This window comes from Hoplias malabaricus, chromosome Y, assembly GCF_029633855.1.
Source record: "Hoplias malabaricus isolate fHopMal1 chromosome Y, fHopMal1.hap1, whole genome shotgun sequence".
NCBI lineage: Eukaryota > Metazoa > Chordata > Actinopteri > Characiformes > Erythrinidae > Hoplias > Hoplias malabaricus.
In genome coordinates this window covers 29142521-29167388 of record NC_089820.1, presented here as the reverse complement: position 1 = coordinate 29167388, position 24868 = coordinate 29142521, and the positions used below count along the sequence as shown (strand labels likewise).

At 45.0% G+C, this 24868-nt stretch overlaps 1 protein-coding gene across 1 annotated transcript in view; it reads left to right on the top strand.

Annotated features, from left to right (window-relative positions):
- Window positions 1-24868, top strand: part of LOC136678423 (acetoacetyl-CoA synthetase-like) — a 63359-nt gene that overhangs the window by 20411 nt on the left and 18080 nt on the right. The window contains exons 6-13 of the mRNA XM_066656478.1: window positions 15-129; window positions 791-1631; window positions 1828-2172; window positions 2310-2448; window positions 3136-3248; window positions 12558-12638; window positions 12780-12904; window positions 21267-21331. Of these exons, the coding sequence (XP_066512575.1) occupies window positions 15-129; window positions 791-1631; window positions 1828-2172; window positions 2310-2448; window positions 3136-3248; window positions 12558-12638; window positions 12780-12904; window positions 21267-21331 (1824 nt within the window). The remainder of the gene's footprint in view (window positions 1-14; window positions 130-790; window positions 1632-1827; window positions 2173-2309; window positions 2449-3135; window positions 3249-12557; window positions 12639-12779; window positions 12905-21266; window positions 21332-24868) is intronic.

Sequence of the window (24868 nt, the reverse complement as noted above, 5' to 3'; positions counted from 1 at the left end):
ACACACTCTATCAGATTACGTGAGGAAAAGAGCGGCGCTGTTCGAGCTGCTGAGGTTTAAACGGGTGGACGTTGCTATGGTACAGGAGACACACAGCGACAGGTGGAATGAGGCAGACTGGCACAGGAAGTGGGGGGGCACGGTGGTGATGGGACACGGGAGTTCCGCCACTGCTGGAGTAGCTGTGCTCTTCTCAAAGGCTTTTTACCACAGTCTTATGTTTACGAGGAAGTGGTGGAGGGACGGCTTTTAAAAATCACAGCTAGTTTTGAGAAGGTTCACCTGGTTTTAGTGTGTGTTTATGCGCCTGTGCTGCCGAGGGAGAGGTGTGCTTTTCTGGCGAAGCTTTCTGAGACAATAGAAAAGTGTGACACTGATCATTACCTGGTGGTAGGGGGTGGTTTTAACTGCACTTCCTCGTTTTAGACAAGAATCATATTGAACCTGATCCTGCTTCCAGACGCGTTTTAAATGATTTGATTGAGAAACATGATCTGACGGATGTGTGGAGAAATAAACATGGCACGGTTCGACAATACACATGGGCACACACTTGGGAGGGGTTTATTTCTCTGGCTAGATTAGACAGGTTTTATTGTTTTAAACACCAGTCTCAGGTTTTTAAAAACTGCAGTATTTTACCTGTGGGGTTCACTGATCACTCTCTGGTGATCAGTAGTGTTTATATAAACTCTGTCAAGTCTAAAAGTGCGTACTGGCATTTTAACACGACCCTAGTGGATGATCTTCATTTTAAAACTTGTTTTAATTTTTTTTGGGACACGTGGAGGTTGAACAGGGACAGGTTTGAGTCTCTGCAGCGGTGGTGGGACATCGGCAAAGTGCAGATCCAGATGTTTTGTAAACAATACACTCTCAATGTCACCAACAGCATCAAACACTCTGTCACTGAGCTTGAGAAGGAGATAGTTTTTCTTCAGAATTTGGTGGAGTCCAGTGGGGAACAGGGCCACATCCAGACACTTCAAAATAAAAAAACATCTTTGGCAGATCTGCTGGGGGTGAGAGCGCAGGGAGCATTGATCAGATCTCGTTTCCAACACATTTCTGAGATGGATGCCCCATCAAAGTTTTTCTTCAGTCTGGAGAAAAAGAACGGACAGAGCAGGTTCATTCACTGCCTCCGCTCCGCTGACGGCCGGGAGCTGACGGACCCAGCGGAGATCAGAAGGCGGGCTGTGGGCTTTTTTTCGGAGCTGTACTCTAGTGAGTATAGAGAGGACAGGTTAATCTCACAGCAGTTCTATGACGGACTACCGCAGGTATCACCCGAACAGAACGAGGAGCTAGAGCGGGTGATAACCATGCAGGAACTACAGAGAGCATTGCAAAGCATGGCAACAGGGAAGGCTCCGGGCATCGATGGCCTCCCGGTTGAGTTTTATAAGTCTTTTTGGGACGTGGTGGGGGGGGATTTGCTGGCTGTGCTCAATGACAGCCTGGTCGGAGGACGACTGCCGTTGAGCTGCAGGAGAGCGGTCCTCGCCCTGCTGCCCAAGAAAGGCGACCTCAGCGAGGTAAAAAACTGGAGGCCTGTGAGTTTGCTGTGCGTTGATTATAAAGTCCTCTCTAAAGTCCTGGCGAATCGCCTAAAGGAGGTGATGGGGCAGGTCACACACACGGATCAGGCTTACTGCGTCCCTGGCAGATCGATCCATGATAATATCTCGCTTATTAGAGACATTTTGGAAGGGTCTGGGTCGGGGCCCCCTTTTGGGCTCCTCTCTTTAGATCAGGAAAAAACCTTTGACAGAGTGGAGCATCAGTATTTGTGGAATACTTTTGATGCTTTTGGTTTCTCACCAGGGTTTTACTTCCATGATAAAGGTGCTTTACGAGGACATTGAGAGTGTATTGAAGGTCAATGGTGGTTTGTGTGCCCCTTTCACTGTGCAGAGGGGAGTCAGACAGGGCTGTTCATTGTCGGGGATGCTGTATGCTCTGGCCATTGAGCCAATGCTCCACTATGTGAGGAGAAACCTCAGTGGAGTTGTAATGGCTGAGAACATCCCTCGGTTTTATTTAGCTGCGTATGCAGACGATGTGGTAGTAGGAGTCACTGGAGCCAGAGACATTTCTGTTTTAAACAACACTTTTAATGACTTTGCTCTGATCTCCTCTGCGAGAGTGAAACAGAGGAGCCCTTCCCCGGTCTGTGGATCAGCCCCAGACTCCCGGCTCCTGACTCTGGGAGCCCCCTGCTGAACTCTGGGGGTTTGAGCGAACTGCGTTTTGACGGTCTTTCTGCACGCGTGTTGTATAAAGGGTGTGTGAAAATGTTAAATCAGACTGAACTGACCGGCCAGGTGGATACGCCCTGGCGAGCTCATTTTGGCCTCGCCAGTGACGTGAAGCCTGCCTGGAGGGCACTCTATAAACCACCATTGACCAAGTCAGCTGGGGATCTGCAGTGGAGAATTTTACATGGTATTGTCGCTGTCAATGCGTTTGTGTCCATTTTAAACCCCACTGTGTCTTTGGAGTGTCCTTTTTGCTCTTTAAGAGAAACAGTGTTCCATTGTTTTACACAGTGTTTTAGACTGAACGCCTTATTTAAGATTTTAACTTCACTTTTTCAAAATTTTGGTGAATGTTTTAATCTTCATGTTTTTATCTGTGGTGTTCAGTACTCTCAGAAGAGAAGGAAAAAGTGTCAGTTGTTGAACTTCATTGTGGGTCAAGCCAAAAAATGCCATTTATTTTAGCAGGAAGAAAAAACTGGACTCTGGGTTGAATAGTGATGTCTGTCTGATTTTTAAAGGGTTGGTGAAATCCAGAATAAGAGTGGATTTTTTGTTTTATAAAATGATGAAGAACTTGGACAGTTTTATGAATGTATGGGAGCTACGATGGGGCTCTGTGCACCACAGAGGGTGGTGTTTTATTTTTTTCTGACCTTTTAAAATAAGAACTGAATTTAATTCCTGATTTTTTCTTTTTGTAAAAATAGTGATTAAGTTTGTTTAAAAACTCAAAAAAAAAAAAAAAAACTCTCCCTCCCTCCCTCTCTGAGACTCCTCCAGTTGTAGTATTACACTCTCTCTCTCTCTCTCTCTCTCTCTCTCTCTCTCTCTCAGTGTCTTTTTGGAGGACTTCCTGGCTCTGGGTAAGAAGGAGATCAGTTTCCTCAGCTGGAGTTTGAACAGCTTCCATTCTCTCACCCGCTTTTCATCATGTACTCATCCGGGACAACTGGAGCCCCCAAGTGTATGGTGCACTCCGCAGGGGTGAGTGAGACTGTGTGTGTGTGTGTGTGTGTGTTGGTGGAGACATATTATGAAAAACTCCCTTGTTCGGTGCATGTTCACATTAAAGTGTGAATCTGGAGGCCACCAACCCACACACGACAACACGAAACAAGACCCCAGTCAGTGTTCTGTGTGCTGCCAGAGTCAGAAAACACAGGATAAAAGAGTCGCTCTGATCCTGCTCTGCTCCTGCTCTGCTCCGAGACTTTAGATTGGCTCCGCCCCCTTGTCTGAGTCTGTCCATTCACAGTCCAGTTCTGAACAGGGCTATTTAGAAAGGGGGAGAATATGTGAAAAGGGGAGGGGAATTGGGGTCCCCTTTAAAGTGTGTATTTTATAAAGGTGTCTTAGCAGAACACAGAGGATGTGTCAGAAAACTTTTCCCACTGGTCCCTTTCTCCCCTCCCTTTCTATACCTTTTCTACCAATGAAAGATTGTGGAGGACTCGAGGAGAGGGAAACCATTGTCAGATCAGAGTCAATCCCCACATTCTCCTAAAACCACACCTCTAAAGGAGAAGGAGGAGGGGGAGGAGAAGGAGGAGAGGGAGGAGAAGGAGGAGAGGGAGGAGAAGGAGGAGAGGGAGGGGGAGGAGGAGAAGGAGGAGGCGGAGGAGGAGGAGGAGGGGAGGAGAAGGAGGAGGAGGGGGAGGAGAAGGAGGATGTGGAGGAGGTAGAGAGGGAGGGGGAGGAGGAGGAGAAGAAGGAGGGGGAGGGGGACGAGGTGGAGGAGGAGAAGAAGGAGGAGATGGAGGAGGAGGGGGAGGAGGAGAGGGATGGAGGGGAAGGAGGAGGAGATGGAGGAAGAGGAGGAGAAGAAGGAGGAGGGGAGGAGGAGGAGAAAGAGGAGGAGAAGGAGGAAATGGAGGAGGAGAGGGAGGGGGCGGAGGAGGAGAAGGAGGAAATGGAGGAGGAGGAGAGGGAGGGGAGATGGAGGAGGAGATGGAGGAAGAGGAGAGGGAGGGGAGATGGAGGGGAGATGGAGGGAGGAGGAGGAGGAGGAGGAGAGGGAGGGGAGATGGAGGAGGAGGAGGAGGAGAGGGAGGGGAGATGGAGGAGGAGATGGAGGAAGAGGAGGAGGAGGAAGAAGGAGGAGGGGAGGAGAAGGGGAGATGGAGGGGGAGGAGAGGGAGGTGGAGGAGAAGGAGGAAATGGAGGAGAGGGAGGGGGAGGAGAGGGAGGAGGAGATGGAGGGGGAGGAGGAGGAGATGGAGGAGGAGGAGGAGATGGAGGAGGAGAAGAAGGAGGAGATGGAGGAGGAGGAAAGGGAGGGGTAGGAGATGGAGGAGGAGGAGGAGGAGGAGAAGGAGGAGATGGAGGAGGAGGAGAGGGAGGGGTAGGAGGAGGAGGAGGAGAAGGAGGAGATTTAGGAGGTGGGGGAGGAGGAGATGGAGAAGAAGGGGGAGGGGGAGGAGGAGAAGAAGGAGGAGGGGGAGGAGGATCTTTCAGGGTTTCTGGCTGCAGCCTGGTACGTTAAGATCAGAAATATTGTAGCTAATTATATATATCTCAGAGAAACTGTGGGACAGTGCTTCTTCAGCAGTGACCCCCTTTTGTAAATCAGAATAAAGGATGTTTAAGCCTCAGATTTCAACTGGAATCTTATTTAAACACGGATTCTTACCAAACTGCAACTTCTTATTAACAAACAAAGCAAAGTAAGAGGTCAAATTTACGGTGGAGTTATTACAAGTGACTTTCATTACTTACCTTTTGTCACTGTCCAGAGAAAGACATGTTTCTCTATTTTTGTTTATTGAAGGAACCAATAGAAACGCTCCAAAATGATTCTGAATAAAATCATTTTACATCGATTTCCATTGAAGGTTAAGAACGTTTTTTCCTTCCTCTAAAGTTACTGTTCTGTTACTCGAACCGGGGCTGCTCTTCCCCTGCAGTAGCTCCACGCTGTCCACTCTAGGTGGCGCTGTTGTAGGAGAACCCAGGGAGATGTGGAGGAACACAGGTGTCTGATGTGGTTTGATATCTGGAGGTTGGAACTGGACCCAATTTAGTGAAACATAATTAAAAATATGAAGTAACTCTGCCAGAGTGTCTGTTTTAACGTCACTTTGCCGGTCCCAAGCCCGGATAAAGGAGGGCAGTTAGACGTAGAGTTAGCAATTCCACCCCACATCAGTCTTTTATTAAATTTGATTTTCTAAAATTTAACAAAACTGATTTATGTAAATGTGAGTCTAGACAAAGCATTAAAGTCATGAAGTTATTTTGAGAAGCGATGGTCTATTTCAGTACGACTGAGTTTTATAACCAGGCATTGGGGGGGTGGGGGGTGGGGGGGGGTTCAGAGAAAAAAAGTCAGAATTCTGAGAAAAATCTTGGAATAATTTGGAGAATAATGTTGGAATGATTTGGAGAATAATGTTGGAATGATTTGGAGAATAATGTTGGAATGATTTAGAGAATAATGTTGGAATAATTTGGAAAATAATGTTGGAATAATGTTGGAATGATTTGGAGAATAATGTTGGAATAATTTGGAGAATAATGTTGGAATAACTTGGAAATAAATGTTGGAATGATGTTGGAATAATTTGGAGAATAATGTTGCAATGATTTGGAGAATAATGTTGGAATAATTTGGAAATAAATGTTGGAATGATGTTGGAATAATTTGGAGAATAATGTTGGAATAATTTGGAAAATAATGTTGGAATAATTTGGAGAATAATGTTGCAATGATTTGGAGAATAATGTTGGAATAATTCGCTGCACGTATAATGGGGCAGACACAACCACGGTGTAATTGAGGAATGCAGTGTGTTGCTGAAGTCAAACTATGGTACAGATTTCTAGAATAAACACTCAGTCCTCTTCGACATCAGGACCAGATTGTGATTAGTATTTAAACCCTGAATCGGTGCAAAACCTGTTTATTCAGAAGAGGGCGTGTAGTTTCACAGGATACAATTAATGATGATGAAAATGATGGATCTCAGAAGGGAGAGGAACTCTGGCCCACGAGGCTCCATCGCGTTACGGCTCTGACTTGTACAATAAACTATAGCTGTATGCTGATATTTTGCAAAGTAGGTGATGACATAATTTAGCGATTTTTACAACAGCCAATATCTGTTTTCTTACTGAGGAGTGGGCAACACTTGTTTTTTAATAAAAAGAGCAGGAGAATGTTTGAATTTTTAATTACAATTATCCCTTACAAGCAACCACAAAAAAAACACACTTTGAACCTTATTTGAACGCCAGATAATTCACACAAACATGCAGCTTTTTATTGAACGCAAAAATACATTTATAATTCACATTTACAGGGGAATTATTACAAGTGACATGCGTAATATATAAATGATTTTGCCTTGCTGTGCCAACACTTTAGGAACCACTGATATAGGGGATCCCAGAGATATCTGATAATAATGTAATAATGTAGAAGAAAACAGACGTCTGATGATAATGCGGAGGAACACAGACGTCTGATAGTAACGCGGAGGAACACAGACGTCTGATAGTAACGCGGAGGAACACAGACATCTGATAATAACGTGGAGGAACGCAGACGTCTGATAATAACGTAGAGGAACGCAGACGTCTGATGATAACGTGGAGGAACGCAGACGTCTGATGATAACGTGGAGGAACGCAGACGTCTGATGATAACGTGGAGGAACGCAGACGTCTGATAACGTAGAGGAACGCAGACGTCTGATAACGTAGAGGAACGCAGACGTCTGATAATAATGTGGAGGAACGCATACGTCTGATAGTAATGTGGAGGAACGCAGACGTCTGATAGTAATGTGGAGGAACGCAGACATTTGATAGTAATGTGGAGGAACGCAGACGTTTGATAGTAATGTGGAGGAACGCAGACGTTTGATAGTAATGTGGAGGAACGCAGACGTTTGATAGTAATGTGGAGGAACGCAGACGTCTGATAGTAATGTGGAGGAACGCAGACGTCTGATAGTAATGTGGAGGAACGCAGACGTCTGATAGTAATGTGGAGGAACGCAGACGTCTGATTGTAATGTGGAGGAACGCAGACGTCTGATAGTAATGTGGAGGAACGCAGACATTTGATAGTAATGTGGAGGAACGCAGACGTTTGATAGTAATGTGGAGGAACGCAGACGTTTGATAGTAATGTGGAGGAACGCAGACGTCTGATAGTAATGTGGAGGAACGCAGACGTCTGATAGTAATGTGGAGGAACGCAGACGTCTGATTGTAATGTGGAGGAACGCAGACGTCTGATTGTAATGTGTAGGAACGCAGACGTCTGATTGTAATGTGGAGGAACGCAGACGTCTGATTGTAATGTGGAGGAACACAGACGTCTGATAATAATGTGGAGGAACACAGACGTCTGATAATAATGTGGAGGAACACAGACGTCTGATAATAATGTGGAGGAACACAGACATCTGAAGTGTCCTGTAGCTGGTAATGGCCTCTAGATGGCAGTAAAAGTCCACCAGAAAAATTGAGAGGGAGGGGTGTGTGTGTGTGTGTGTGTGTGTGTGTGTGTGTGCGAGAGAGAGAGAGAGAGAGCAGAAACAGACATCCTGCGCTCATCATCAGTAATTCCTCACACTCCCAATCCTGGAGAATTTCATTCACAATCAGAGCATGTTTGAACCTGAACGTGAAGCTGGAGAATTGAGGAAGACAACACTGTGTATAAACACATCGTTTCCACATTTTTGGACATTTTCACTGCAGTTACTTTATTACAGAAAGAGACAGAGGTTCATCTTGGGTCTTGGGTTGAAATGAGGATATTGACAGAGATATTGTTTCTCTTTGCTGCAGTAACAGTCTCTACTCTTCTCACAGAGCATTTCTGTGAGGATTTGATGGCACACAGATGTTAGTGAGAACACGTGATGTTGGATTGGTTCATTCTGAATCACAAACACAACTCCAGACCATCCCAAAGGTACTGGGTAGGGCTCTACCGTGATGCCGTGACTCCGAAGAACACGGTTCCACTGCTCCACAGCCCTGGAGGAACCTGTACCTCTCTGGGCCGCTCTTGGCACTGGGTGTGGTGACCTTAGGCTCATAAGCAGTGTCCCTATCATTTAACGTTTAAAGGAACACTAGGTAAGGTTTGGTGTTTTTGCTCCCGAGCTACACCTACAGCTGCAGAGTGTGAATAACCATTACAGCACAGTCCTCCTCCAAAAGTTACATAGTGCAGTTGCTGGCCCTGGGGTAGCAATGACAGTGGCACCATTCTCGTTATTACACCTCAGTGGAGCATCACGATGATTTTGAAGATGTCAGTTAAAGGAAAAATACGACCTAGCGTTGCTTTAAATGCTCTTTAAGGGGTGTCTACAAACGTTCGAACATGAAGTAGCTAGCGAGGTTAAAACAGCAGGAGCCAGTGAAGCACCGGACTGGAAAAGTGAAATTGAATAAGGGTTGGTGTTGTATTCCCAGTCAGTTTTGGAAATAAACAAACCTAGCTTCATTAACATGCAGTATCCTATGGTGTTTACATCTCACAATCAAGACGTCTTCATTTTTCTAATAAATAAACAACAAAAGAAACATTAAAACATTGATTACGCTTCTAAAAACAGTGTGACCATTAATGCATAAAAATATATCTCCCTCCTGAGAGGGGCCGAGGTCTGAGATCTGTTTACAACAACCCTGGTGATGCTCCAGTCTCTCTCTCTCTCTCTCTCTCCCACTGTCTCTGTCTTTCTGTCTCTGTCTGTCTGTCTCGCTCTCTGTCTCGCTCTCTGTCTGTCTGTCTCGCTCTCTCCATCTCTCTCTTTCTGTCTCTCTCTGTCTCTCTCTCTGTCTGTTTGTCTGTCTGTCTGTCTCACTCTCTCCATCTCTCTTTCTGTCTCTCTCTCTCTCTCTCTCTCTGTCTGTCTGTCTGTCTCGCTCTCTCCATCTCTCTCTCTCTCTCGCTCTCTCCATCTCTCTCTCTCTGTCTCTGTCTCGCTCTCTCCATCTCTCTCTGTCTGTCTGTGTTTCCATCTCTCTCTCTGTCTCTGTCTTGTTCTCTCAATCTCTCTCTCTCTCTCTCTCTCTCTCTCTCTCGCTCTCTCCAGCTCTCTCTGACTTTCTCTCTCTCTCTCCCTCCCTCCCTCCTGGGGATTAGTGCTCTCCTCTAAGCGTGTTGAACACCAGTGACTTTGATGGCAGTGGTAGAGGAAGCATGTTCACATTAGTCTTGGAGTTGTACCTAACGATGGGGATTAGAATTCCCTCCCAAAAAGGCCTTGAGACTTTAGTAACACTCTGACTGTTTTTCCATAGCTTTGAAGGAAATGCATTTATGGGCGGAGCCTGGTGATGAAAATGACTATAATCCCCTTGAAAAGACCTGTTCCATCGCTACATCTCGCCCCATCTGGGCACAAATGGCCTCGAATTAAAGCTGATATTCCGCACTTTCACTCGCACTTTAGTTTCAGTCATCGATTCACTTCAAAGCCAAGTTCAGAAGCAAAACAGAAAAGCAGTGTATCACTGCAATTACGCGTGAACCGCGGCGCTAAAGTTGGCTTAGTTACGTGTGGGTAATGGTCACGGAAACCACAAGGTCCAGACACGGCCCTTAATTACTCCTCAAAAGTCGCTTTAAGTGGACGAGGGACATGAGAGCCTGCATCATCCTCATCATCATCATCATCATCATCACACTCCTCGGTGTGACAGTGCTATAACACACACATACACACACACACACACACACACACAGACTGTAATTATCCGCCCTCTAAGAGCCTCAGCCTGCCACTGTTTTCATACACACAACCTTAATTACCCATCGAGTGTGGGAGTCTGTGTGTGTGTGTGTGTGTGTGTGTGTGTTCATACACGTATAGGGCTCTAATTATCCAGCTGGCGAGAGACATATTAGACACAAATGCCGCTAAAGCCGACAGACAAAGCTGCGAAAAAATTACACAGAACTGTGGAGCATACACACACACACGTGCACACACACTCATACATGCACATACACACTCATAAACGCGTGCAAAATCACACACACAACTTGTTATACGTCCTCAGAAAATGGGCTCACGCGCTTTGTCAGAAAGTTTGCAGACACCCCTTTGTGTTGAGTGATGACTGTATCACTGTGTACAGTGTGTAAATCTCTATAGAAACACAGGAAACAAACCAAGAGACTCTGGAGCAGCTGTACATGAGCCTAAAGTCACCATGGCCCCAGGGGTTTAAACCCTGAAGCAGTGGAGCAGTGAAACGGTGAAGTGAAGGAGCTCCACCCAATAGCTGTGGGATGAGTAGCGCTGGGGTTCTGGGCCCAGAACTAATCCCTGGACATCAGCACCTGACCTCACTGAATGCCATCAAATCCTCACAACAATGCCCTATTAACAAGTGTGTGTCCGTAAGCACAGAGCGGAGGAAACGAATGCCTCTCTGTAAATGGAGGTGCGTCCGTTTCCCGTCTGAAATATTACAACATTAAGACGAATAATGCACTGTAATAAGGTTCTGAACGAATAATGACCAGTCGTCTCACTCAATTATCATTCTAATAATGTTTGTGGTGTTGTATAACTGCATCATGAATAAATATTTAGTGTTTGCTGTGTCTCGCCACGTTAAGTCTGTGATAATATTGGGGTCGGTGTAAATATTAGGGAACGGAGATAAGAGGTTTTAATTGTAATGTGTGTGTTCCACCTCCTCTTCGTCCCGAACTCAGCTTTTTAGCCAAGCTTTTCTAAATAAACACCGCGGTAATGCTTTAAATCTGCAGCTTTATGTGACAGGTTAGTGGTTATTGCTGTCGGAGCTGTTTTAGCTGAGTTTTCCTCTCTGTGGTGTTCCGGGGCGTCCACGGGAGCTTTGTTATTGTAAAAAAATTCCTGATTTAAATGAACTGCTGCAGGCTTAAGTGTTCCCTCGGAGCAGGACCGTGTTTTATTTGACCTGGAGTTAAACGGTGAGTCACGCTTAGCTTTGATTCTGCTCTGGAATCTCTCTAAGCTGCTTCATCGACCGGCAAACTTTATTTAACTGGCAAAATTAAAGCAGTGAATAATGAAACGCACAAATTCTCCTCCCTTTGCTCTGAATTAAAGACTCGGTGGCCCTTTCCGCTCCTGAGAGACCAGCCCCGCATCACTCTGAATGAGGACAGGCTTTTAATCCAAAAACTAAAGGCCTTGTTAATGTTTTGAGATCCCCAGTACATTTTCAGACAATTTCACATACACAGTTTGTGGGGTTTTACTTTAAGAGGACATATTATAAGCCCACCAACCCACACACTGTGAAACAAGAGGCACAAAGTCAGTTTTCAGTGCACTGCCCGAGAAAACAATCCGTTCGGATTTTGCTCCTCTTCTGACGTCAAGTGCGGTGACTTTAGAATGGCCCCGCCCCCTCGCTGAGTCTGTCCAATCACAGCGCTGGACCCGTGTTTATGTGAGAGCGCAAAGACGAGGTTAAACTCAGCAAAACAGACACAACGAGCGCGGAGAAATAAGAGCACTGAGTAAAAACGGAGAAGAAAGAGAACAGAGTGAAAACGGCTAAAAACCAGAGCTTCTGCTACTCGCTCCTCACTGCTGTGCGCTCGGGGTCGGGGTGAACAGCGAGCGGCTCATTGTCATTTAAAGGAACAGGTGCTGAAAGCGGGCGTTCTGAACAGGGCTGTTTACACAGGGGGAGAACACTGTTGTGGGGCTCGTGGGGTTTGGACCAAAGCAGGTCACAGACGTTTCATTAAGAAACAGAACTGTGTTCCTCTGTGGAGACGAGGGAGAGAATGACTTTTTTAAATTATGCAAAAATAAACAGCTTGTTTCGGTGCCTGAAATTTCGCATATGTCCCAAGAAGCTGTGTCTTTACCAGTGAGCTGATTTTCCATGTTACGGATTATGAACATAGTTTAGTCGAAGTTGGTTTCAACACTGGAGCTACGAGGCTAACGTAGCTAACGGATAATGGAAGTGGACATAACGCTAACCCAGTCATCCCCTGCCCTCCCCTCAGACGGGGTGGAGTGTTCTGTGTGTAATAGACTCTTCATTACGTACTGTCAGACGCTGCTGAACACACTGTGGTGATTTAGCGTTACTGCTAACTGCTCAGGCATAAGCCTCTGTTATTGTTTCACTGTGTAGCTCCTGTGCTAAAGCTAATCCTATAGTTTAAACTTTAAAGAGCAGTTCATTGCTTTAAGGGAAATACTGATTTCATATTGGCTGTCATAATGTCAAATAAGGAAATTTAGAGATTAACAGAACTGAAATCTCTCTCTCTCTCTCTCTCTCTCTCTCTCTCTCTCTCTCCAGGGCACTCTAATACAACACCTTAAAGAACACATTCTTCATGGCAATATGGCAAGTAATGAGGTCATCATCTACTACACTACGGTAGGTCACAATGACAAATAATATCAATAATATGTTATAAAATATATATCATTGTTGTTAGGTTATAATATTTAACAAATAATGTATATTTGAAAATCTCTGTCTTTCTCTCTCTCTCTCTCTCTCTCTCTCTCTCTGTAGACTGGGTGGATGATGTGGAACTGGTTGATCTCTTCTCTGGCTGTTGGAGCTTCTGTGGTTCTTTATGACGGTTCTCCTTTGGTTCCGACTCCAAACGTTCTGTGGGACCTGGTGGATCAGCTTGGGTAAGAAATTGTGTTTGTCTACTTGTCCTCCGTCTCGTGGTCTGGGCCTTGTCCTCCGTCTCGGGGTCTGGGCCTTGTCCTCCGTCTCGGGGTCTGGGCCTTGTCCTCCGTCTCGGGGTCTGGGCCTTGTCCTCCGTCTCGGGGTCTGGGCCTTGTCCTCCGTCTCGGAGATTTATAAATACTTTAACCATTTATAAACAAACCTTAAAGCTATGTATTTAGCAATGAATAAAAATTAAATGTAATTTATCGCTGCCAAATGCGGCCAAATATCACAAGGGCGTTTGATGATGGTCAGGCGACAGTCTGGATGAATACACTGACATTTGTTGGTTTGTTTGCGTATTGCAGCTGTCTGTATTGAAAGTATTGCAATAAAAATAAACAAACCGTGTGTGTGTGTAGGTCTCAATGAGATTAGTATCAACTGGAAAATAAAATGAAATCAAATGCGTAAATCAACCAAGTGTATCTCTTCATACCCTTTGAGGCTTCAGTGTCTGTGTTTTTGTGTTTTTATGTTTTTGTGTGTGTGTGTGTGTGTGTGTGTGTGTGTGTGTGTGTGTGTGCGTGCGTGTACCTGTGTGTGAGGGCGTGTGTGTGTGTGTGTGTGTGCATGGGAGAGAGAGAGAGCGAGAGCAAGAGTGAGTGTCTGTATATGTGATCCTTTGTCTCTCTGTGTGTCTCTGTGTGTGTGTGTGTCTCTGTGTGTGTGTGTGTCTCTGTGTGTGTGTGTGTCTCTGTGTGTGTGTGTGTGTGTGTCTGTTTGTGTGTGTGTGTGTCTCTCTGTGTGTGTGTGTGCGTTTCATCTTCACTGTAATAAAGTCGTCACCGTGGGCCTGATGATGTCATTGGTGCGTAATTGGCTGGCAGTGTGACAGCGCCCATCACTCTGACCTTTACATGAGTGACGTGTCGCTACGGCAACGTGGAGATTGCGAGCCCTGATTGGTCAGCGGCTATTCGGCCTTGAGTTATTGTAGTGATCTGTTATTGAGCTTTATGAGGAGCAGTCAAATAGCTGAGTACTCGCACAGGAATGTGCGTGTTTTATGCAAGATTTCTGTTCCACACACACACACACACACACACACACACACACACACACACACACACACTGTTCTCTTGGCTGGCAATATAATCCTTTATTCTTAGTTTTCATTGTCTCTTTTAAAGAGGTAAAAAATAGAGACAATGGTGGAGCAGCCTTAGCTCCTTAGTTTTAGGGAATACACACACACACACACACAGTTAACATATTCTGCTTTCATTAGCTACAGCGCTTTTAGCTATATTCAATATACTTGAAGTGCACTTCACTCTTTTGGGGCGTGTGTGTGTGTGTGTGTGTGTGTATTAATATACCCGTGTATATGTAGGACATAGGAGAACACTACTTGGCAGAAATGTTTGTGGAAACCTGCTCAGGAGTGTGTTCCTTTTTGCTGCAGCTTCTGCTCTGTCTGCGAGGCTCTACACTAGACGTAGTTACACTTTGCTGTGAGGATTCGATGGCATGCAGCGTTCACCAGAGGTCAGGTAATAGTGAGGACAGGTAACGATGCTGTGTGGTTAATTAAAGATAAGAAACCGTCAATTCGTTGTTGGGGGTGGGGACTTTATACTCTTCTAACCCAAGCTTGGCACTGGGCGTGGACTTTAAGCCCATGTGCATCTGCTCCCTCCTCATACAGACATGAGTAAAGCCTAAAGTAACTCGGTTCAGTGACTGTGAGGGTGGTGTACACATTTTTGGACGTGTGATGTACATTTAATTTTGAGTTTTCTGTAAAAGTCTACTGTAAATCCTTTGGCAAGTAGGGGCTTAAATCTAAGATGAGCATCAGCAGATGAGCTGCGGGAGAGGTTTCCAATAAAGTGGCCTGTGTGTGTGTGTGTGTGTGTGTGTATGAATAAAACATGGCATCTCCCTCGTTTCCTTCTGTGTAAAGCGATTCTCCGAGCGCCCCCCGGATCAGGACCCTTTGATCCTGCCAGATTCATCGTTTTAAAGTGGGTCGATATTTAATCGGACAGACACCACACGCTCCATGCAAATGCAGAAGTGTGTGGGCACCTTCCGGACCCGTGTTCTGGAGAAAGTAGAGCATGGCTGTGTCCTTAGTTCTGGATTATTACGGGTTACGGAAATTGGCTTGGACTTGAGTTGTTGTTGTTTCCTGTTGGTTCCTGTACCTTTTAAACAGAAGAGAGGGGGTGGAGGTGAATCTGAATGTGTTTAAATGGAGAACGGGTCGATGGAGAGACGACAGAAGGTGCTTCAGACGAGTGCTTTCTTTTGAATCTCAACTGTGGAGCAATCCTTATTCATTTTTATCTTTAAAGATTAGGGATGGCACATTATTAATACAACAATCGATACAATAATTAATGACATAACTTTGTTGTTCATGATTAACTCCGGATAACGTCCAGCTTCAAAATAACTGATGCTCCATGGAGCCGTATGAGCTTCTGCTGTTGCTACACGAGGCTGAGCACTGCGGAGACGGCACTATGTAACTTTCGGAGGAGAGTAGGAAACCCCCCCCCCCCACACCTTGATTTGAGGACAGTGGCTTGTGGCGTGATGGAGCTCAGCATCCTCAGTAACTAATGAGTGTGTGCAGTACACATCAAGTGTTTGGACACACCCTCAGAGGGTTTTCTTTGTTTTTGGGCCGTTTTCCTCATGTTGTGAAGGTACAGCACCAGTCAAAAGTTTGGGCATCTTCCTCATTCAATGATTTTTCTTTGTTTTATATCATTTTCTTTGTTGTAAATGAATGTGGAAAACGTTAAAATTATGAAGGAACACAAATGGAATCATGTAGTAAACAACAAAGTGTTAACCACAAACCAGAATGTTTTATACTTTAGACTCTTCACAGTAGCCCCCTGTTGCTTTGACGATGCAGTGAACAGCTGAAATCCACCAGTGACTAGTGAGAAGATGTGTCCAGACTTTTGAAGAGTGCTGTGGCTGAATTCCATAAAATCACCAATAAATTCCAACACATTTATAGTGTAAAGCCTTCTTAGAAGAGGGGAGACCGACTCTGTAAAGGCTATGGGCATCGACACTAGACTGTGGAACAACACAGACACGTCATTGAGGAGCAGAGCCCTGTGGACCAGCCTGACCCATTCCCAGTCCGGTTCAGTCTGGACGGCAGACTGCTTTTACTTATTACTGGTTCTGAAGCACTTTTGTGGACTGTGTTGGACACGGCATGGTGTTTTGGGCGATGGTGAGAGCACAGTTAAATGTGCTGAAGTGGAGCGCTGGACACTGCGTGTGGTGCGGGGTGGGTTTTAAATTCGCAGATTTCCTGCAGCTGCAGTCGTTCCGTGTGAAATGGGATAACGATCTTTGGAAGGTTCCACTGCGTTGCTGCATCCATGAAACACTCGACGCAGGATTTGGCGCAGTGTCTCTGTCCTGTTTTTAAAGAATCAGACGAGGGGCAGCGTAACATAGAAATGTATTAATGATTAATCTGTTAATGCGTTAATGCCGTTAAAATTGCTTACCTAAAATAAACATGTTACCTTTGACATCACAGTGAATATTTATGCTTTTTAATATATCTATATATATATATATATTTATATATACACAAGGTGGGCCATTTATATGGATACACCTTAATAAAATGGGAATGGTTGGTGATATTAACTTCCTGTTTGTGGCACATTAGTATATGGGAGGGCAATGAGACAATTGTGGCCATTTTGAAGTCGGCCATTTTGGATCCAACTTTTGTTTTTTCAATGGGAAGAGTGTCATGAGACACATCAAACTTTTTGTGAATTTCACAAGAAAACGTTGGTTTTAACGTAACTTTATTCTTTCATGAGTTATTTACAAGTTTCTGACCACTTATAAAATGTGTTCAAAGTGCTGTCCATTGTGTTGATTGTCAATGCAACCCTCTTCTCCCACTCTTCACACACTGATAGCAACACCGCAGGAGAAATGCTAGCACAGGCTTCCAGTATCAAATTACTAACATGTATCTCCATTTTTGTGGCTGTTCAGTTTACTTCATCGTTTGAACACAGCAGCTGTCCGTCACACCGTGTGAGAAGTGAATTACTCTCAATTACATTTCTTTTTTTACTCTGACTTCCACTGAAAGTTAAGAAGGTTTTTTTCCTTCTGTAAAGTGACTATTTTGGGGGATACATGTTTTTAAATGGACAGTGATCTCACTCTTCCTGCCATGGGTGCAGCCATGTTTAAAACAGGCTCAGTACAGACTCTCTGAATGTCCAGGCCACTAGGTGTTAGTGTAGAGGGTTTTTTGTAGTAAGAAGATAATAACTGGTGAAAATGACTGCTTTAATTAAAAGTACTGTCTTTCTTTTTCACTAATGCCTCCTCCACGCGTGGACGGTAATCAAGAAATGTTCCGGAGTTTACCCGGAGGAGCTGTGTGTGTGAAAGCGACCCGCAACATTTGTCCCGGACCTTATCCGGACTTTATCCTCCTCGTGGTAGAGAATCCGGGTGAAGTCAGTGTCAGCGCATGTGAGAACAGAGCAGGAAATATTCCGGAGCTTCTCTATCAAGTGCTGCACAGGCTCCACCCCCAACACCTAAAGCATGGGTTTCGTCTCCCGCTGTGAGAGAGTGTCTCACACAGAAAATCTCCCCCTGTGAGCTGTGTGTGTGAACACCCTCTCCTGGGACACCTCTGAACACGACAGTCTGGAGTTTCTTGAGAAATTCTCTAGATTTCACGTGTGAAAGAGGTACAAGTCTTAATTGTACCACTATAATGCTAACAATATAGCGCACACACACACACACATTCTCTTGAAATCTCACGTTAAGCCTTAATTTGTATTTCATTAAGTATCTCCGTTTTTTTCCATTTGTCATTTTTCAAAGTCATTGGATCCCCTCAGAAACTCTGTAAACCATGAGACATTTTCTTAATGGATGGACCTTTCAAGACGCTCTAAAATCGCGGGGAATAAAATGTCTTGCTTTTAAGTTTAGAACACTTTTTTTCCTTCAGGAAAGTTACCATTCGTTCAGGGATGATGTACCTCTGCCTGGAGACGTTCTACAGGACCACATGTCTATCATTACTGTTCATTGGAGTGTGTACATTGGACTTCAGTGTCTTAGTTATTGTCCTCGGTAATGCAGCACCTCTACAGATGCAGCAGATGGAGATTAGGTTGAAAACTGTCTGCGGTTTCCTTTAAGTTTTGATGCTGAAGTGAGGTTTAGAGATGCACAGACCATTTCAGCTCGAACAGGGAGAAATATCTGGACGCTCTTCCTCCATTCTAATCAACCAATTACCAGCCTCGCCTTGCCACCTGCCGCCAATGAGATGGAAGCAGGATGTTGTCATGGCAGCGGCTCATGAGAGCAGCAGCTTACTTTTCTTTCTTTATCCTTCCTCCTCTTTTCTTTCCTTTGGACCACTTTTCAGTCCTCAGTCAGCAACTGGCTACATTTACACGTGGCCTGATGATCCATTAATCATCAGAACAGAAACTGTCCATGTGTGTTTAGATCTCATATGTACCTCAGATAAAAGTGTAAACACACTGAGGCTGATCCTGATTAATTTTTTATCTGATTGAATGAGGTGGTAATCCTTTAAATAATCAGTTAAACAAAAGAATAATCACCATCTCGGCGCCTGTATCTGATTACATTCCCAATCGGAAACTGCAAATACATCACAACCGACGATCCCAGTGGTACTCTATAGGTCTTCAGATCAAACCACATTTACTCTTAATGCTTTAAAACACTTAAAGTGGACATATCCCCCTCATCTCCACAGTGGAACACAGTCCTGTTTCTTAATGAAACGTCTGTGACCTGCTTTGGTCCAAACCCCCCGAGCCCCACAGCAGTGTTCTCCCCCTGTGTAAACAGCCCTGTTCAGAACGCCCGCTTTCAGCACCTGTTCCTTTAAATAATAATGAGCCGCTCGCTGTTCACCCCGACCCCGAGCGCACAGCAGTGAGGAGCGAGGAGCAGAAGCTCTGGTTTTTAGCCGTTTTCACTCTGTTCTCTTTCTTCTCCGTTTTTACTCAGTGCTCTTATTTCTCCGCGCTTGTTGTGTCTGTTTTGCTGTGTTTAACCTCGTCTTTGTGCTCTCACATAAACATGGGTCCAGCACTGTGATTGGACAGACTCAGACGAGGGGGCGGGGCCATTCTAAGGTCTTTGCACTTGACGTCAGAAGCGGAGCAGAATCAGAACGACTGGTGTATATAAATGATAAAAAAGTATATAAACTCAGGAATATGAAAATACATGTATCAATGAAGTCAGAACAATATATTTATACATAATTATGTTGTTTTTATTAATATATTTATATACTAGTTTCTTTTACTTCACTTTTATTTATTTTCATTTTGGTAAATCTGCTGACAAACAATTTACACTCAATTAATTCAACTGAGAGAAACACATCTTTATACACTGTTAGTTGTGATTGTAATAATGTGATTTGCATTGTTTTAAATTGATGTAATCTTATACCCTACATGCCGCCATATAGTTACAGTCAAATCTGAGCAATGCTATGAATTTCATAAGAATGACTACAACAGTAGGCGTGACTGGGAGAAATCAATGAGCAGCCAGCTAACAAAAGCAACAGCAAATGTAAATCAGCAGGTTCCCTGGAGTACCTCCTCCACCAGCAAGTCCCCGTTACTGCATTGTTTTGATTTAATGCTTCAGTAATGATGTTTGTGGATGTTTGAACTGTTCTGTAAGGAGGATTTGATGGTTCCAGACCATGATCAGATGTTCCAGACCAACTCTGAGGTGTCTGATTGAGCTCCATCACTTCACTGAGTGTCCCCATTGTGGTGCAGTTGAGCGTAGCCTTAAAAGCAGCTACTTCAGCGCATCCCATTATATTTCATGCTTTTCTATGAAAATGGTCCGCGTTGGACACATCATCAGTATTTAGTTTCTCTGAAAAGCCCCAGACCTGTTCACGTCGTCTCAAACTTTGAGAAAGCCTCAGTCTGAAAAGCTCGTCAAAACGGAGCACACTTGGCCTCAGAAGCTGGCTGTGGTCAGCGGCAGAATAGTGTCAGGTGGCCATTTTGTGGAGGTCAGATATTGTCTTGTGGTAAAGGGCTTCCTTTTGACCTCTGGACGTTTAGCCCAGAGTGTTTCCATCATGGTCCGTCTGATTGGACCCTCAGCGGGTCAGCGAGGCCAGAGGGATCAATTTCAGCGAATCGATTCACTTCTGGAGTCCTTGCAGAATTTTAAAGGGCCCGTATCGCCGATTTTTCCTGTCTTTATTTTAGAATGAGAATCTGATTGTGGATTGTGGAATTGAGTGAATTAAGCTTCTTAAAACCCATTGTAACACTTGTGTTTTTAGTTTACAGACTGTATGTTAATTTTAATGGTATGCCAGCGTTACCCCGGTGTTGTATTCAGTATTTGTTTATACATTAAAGCACTTTAAGACATTTCAGCGCCTGCTGCTGGAGGAACACTGTTTAGAAGCACAGCTGCCGCTAACAGACACTTGTGGTTTAGCTTGTGGCTTGTGTTCCCCCCACCCCCCAGTCAGTGAGCTCCCACAGCGCCCCCTCCCTGTGGCTCTCTTAAATGCACATGAATGAACGATGGTCTTGTACTTAAGACACAGAACAGAAACTTGACACACCACACACACCATAAATACCGCCTTCATTTTGCGAAACCCCATGTTTTTAAATACTGTGGTACACGTTAATATACTTAGACCGCCCAAACTTAACGAGGACCTTCCATAGACATAAATACTGCAGCTAATCAGCACTAACACTAACCTCAGTGACCAAAATAAATAATTTCACTCATGTAGTGAACACCAAAGCGTTAGAAGTTGGGGGGACCAACAAAATGTGCTTAAAATACCACAAAATATCACATAAACCATCACTGACAACACAGGTCCTCACAAATCTGTAAAAACACACACACACATACACACACAAACTCACTAGAGTTAAAAAAGATCCTAACAACAGGATTATAATGAATGGGTTCTAATCACTGGGTTCTAACAACTGGGTCTTAATGAAAGTGTTGTAACAACAGGGTTCTTCCCTGGGTTCTAGAAACTGGGTTCTAATGACAGAGTTCTTCTGTTAATTTAAAAAAAATAATGGGTTCTAATGACAGGGTTGTAACTGCAGGGTTCTCACACAAGAGGCTCTTAAAGGGTTTAAAAGGATTGAATGACACTCATTGTGTTTTAAGTCAGGGTTCTAATAAGGGTTCTAGTGTTCTGGGATTGACTGTGTTCTGCTGACTGTAACGCTGGTTCCAGACTCGTGAACCCTGTGTGTGTGTGTGTTCCCGCAGGATCACTGTATTCGGGACGGGAGCGAAGTGGCTGGCGGTTCTCGAGGAGAGGAACCTGAAACCAGGTAAAAATCTACCCTCATTTCAAAGCAGACGCTTCCTTCCCTCCGTCTATTCATCCGCCGCCTCCTTTCTTCTCTTCACCATTCATTCATTCTCCCTGTGGGACAGTAATGAACCTCACATCACTCTCTCCCTTCACCGCACCTCATTCATTTCATCTTTTCTATTCTCTCTTTCTCTCTTTACTCTTTCCTTCTCTCTCTCTCTCCTGTCCCAATCTCTGTCTCTCTCTCTCTCTCTCTCCTGTGTATTTTTCTCTTTTCTCTGTCCTATTTTGCAGTCTTTTCTTATTATTTTCTGTTCTCTCATTTCTTGCTTTCAAATCTCTCTCTCCCCTCTCTCTGTCTCCCCCCCCTCTCTCTCCCCCTCTATCTGTCTCCCCCTCTTTCTCTCTCTCTCTCTCTGTCTGTCTCCCCCTCTCTCTATCTGTCTCCCCCTCTCTTTCTCTCTCTCTCTCTCTCTGTCTCTCCCCCTCTCTCTATCTGTCTCCCCCTCTCTTTCTCTCTCTCTCTTTCATGTCACTCTCTCTTTTGCATTACTTGCTCTTTTTAGTTTCGATTTTCACATTTTACTTTTCTTGTCCTAACTCTCTCTCTCTCTCTCTCTCTCTCTCTCTCTCTCTCTCTCTCTCTCATATATTTAGCAGGTTAACTTTAATAACACGCATTTATTCCACTGCCTTCTCCATCTGCCCTCTGGAGCTTTCTGACTCACTCTCACTAAACTGCAGTGTGTGTGTGTGTGTGCGTCTGTGATTTATTCAGTTCGGAAGCGAGTGATTGGTCCACGGTTAATGTGCTGAATGAATAGATGAGATACAGAACAGATAACAGTCCTAAACGACACAGAAAAGCGGGAGCGAGAGAGTGATGGAGGAACGGTAATGTTATAGAGATTAAATCACACTCGTTCGCGCCCTCGCTCTCTCTCTCTGTCCCTCTTTCTCTATCGTTATCTCTCCATTCTGAGCGCGCGCACACACACATACACACAACCTGGCAAAAGTTTGGGGACAGTTTGTAAAAGGTGCTTTTCAGAACCGAGGGGAAAAGACTGGTGTTTAAAGCAGAGGCAGAAAAACTTTAATCTGTGTTTATTAAAAGAAGATTATCAGGTTCAGAAAAATCAGCGTGACTCTAGATTTTTCTTTCTTTCTTTCATTCATTCATTCATTGATTTTCTGTCAGAGCTTCATCCTGATCAGAGTCACAGTCTGGTCCAGAGCCGCTCCAGAATCACGGGGCGGAAGCCAGGAACACACCCTGGAGGGTGACACACACACTCTCACATTCACTCACACACACACCTACTGACACGTTTGATTCGCCAATCCACCTACCAACGTGTGTTTTGGACTGTGGGAGGAAACTGGAGCACCCGGAGGAAACCCACGCAGACACAGGGAGAACACACCACACTCCTCACAGACAGTCACCCGGAGGAAACCCACACAGACACGGGGAGAACACACCGGGACTCAAACCCACAACCTCCAGGACCCTGGAGCTGTGACAGAGACACTACCTGCTGCTCCACTGTGTAAATTAGGACAATGTGGAAATGAGCTTTTCTACCGTTCTGAGTTAAGTCACATGACAGAATTAAAACGTGTCTGAACTCTATTCTCCTCCATTGTTAAAAAATTGTTGCCTTAAAACGACCAGTTCTTAGTCCACATCGCTTACTATTTTGTGAAGGGACATACGATTCACCTCACTCTCACTCTGACACTCTGAGGGGGAACTGTGTGACTCCTCTATTGTAGCTCTACTCCAGCAGTGAGTGTTGTGTGTAGATCAGTGCACTGCTCACAGACTGACCACATCACACTGGTTTTACTGGGAGCTGAGACACGCAGAGACCCCTGGAGACCAGAAGGTAGACCCCCGTTCCCAAACACCCCCCGCAGGGGTCAGTCAGAGTGATTCTGACGCAGAGACAGTGCAGGAGAATCTGAGGAGACCATCTACAGTAGATCAGTCCGTACCAGCCCTGCCATCAGGAGAGAATCTGCAGAAGAGAAACATCTACAGCCAATCAAACACTAGCTCCTGATTTAGGACCCGCCCACTGACCCCTCCCATAACATCCAGTTACAGCCAATCAGACACTAGCTCCTGATTTAGGACCCGCCCACTGACTCCTCCCATAACGTCTAGTTACAGCCAATCAGACACTAGCTCCTGATTTAGGACCCGCCCACTGACTCCTCCCATAACGTCCAGTTACAGCCAATCAGACACTAGCTCCTGATTTAGGACCCGCCCACTGACTCCTCCCATAACGTCCAGTTACAGCCAATCAGACACCAACTCCTGATTTAGGACCCGCCCACTGACTCCTTCCATAACGTCCAGTTACAGCCAATCAGACACTAGCTCCTGATTTAGGACCCGCTCACTGACTCCTCCCATAACGTCCAGTTACAGCCAATCAGACACTAGCTCCTGATTTAGGACCCACCCACTGACTCCTCCCATAACGTACAGTTACAGCCAATCAGACACCAACTCCTGATTTAGGAGCTGCCCACTGACTCCTCCCATAACGTCCAGTTACAGCCAATCAGACACTAGCTCCTGATTTAGGACTCACCTACTGACTCCTCCCATAACGTCCTGCTCTTTCTTAAATATAACCAATACAGATTGATCCACACAAACCTTTCTGTATTAATGGAGTACACAGAGAGAGAGAGAGAGAGGAAGTAAGGGTTTACAACCTGCCGTGGCCTTTCTGCAGCTCTCCTCTTCACATTAGAGCCCTAGTGGGGGATTATGGGTAGGGGGCGACGTTATGGGGGCCCAGAGGCATATGCTCCAGCTTAGAGAACGGTGTGTGTTGGCGGGAGTGTGTGTGTGTGACTGTTAATCTGGGCTTATACACATACACACACATACTGTCACCAGGTTACTGTACGTCGAGGCCAAAGGGGGAACTTCAAATCAAATCAGATTTATTTATAAAGCGCTTTTTACAACTGATGTTTGCTTCACAGAATTAGTGTCCACACATTGTTCAAAATTTCCATGTAGTTGATGTGAAAGCAAAGTGATTTGGAATTTGGTCAGATCAGAGAGAGTGTATTTGTGTGTGTGTGTGTGTGTGTGTGTGTGTGTGTGTGTGTGTGGGTGACATTTAGTGGTGACACCTGCTCTCCTTGTGGGGTGTGGTCGTGCATCCCCAGGGAAGTCTGTGGGAAATCCCTGAATGAGACACACACACACTGAGGTGTAGTTTAAAACAACACTAGGTTGACGTAGAATGGCGTTGGCCCCGTGATCAGCGACGGCATGGAAACCAGAGAGAGGGAGAGATCTGAGCGGGTCGGTTACATCAGAAACACACTTTATATGTAAAAGCTGGATTTAATGTTCCTTTGTTGGGCTTCTGTGTGGTTTCTGTGTGTGGAGATTGTTCTTAGATGTTTTGAGAGGACAGTAAAATGCTGTGTGGTCTCTGACTTCTGCTCAGTGCTGCTGTGTGTCTACTGTATCCCACACATGCTCTAAAATAAGAAGCTCGGGCGCCGGTGTGAG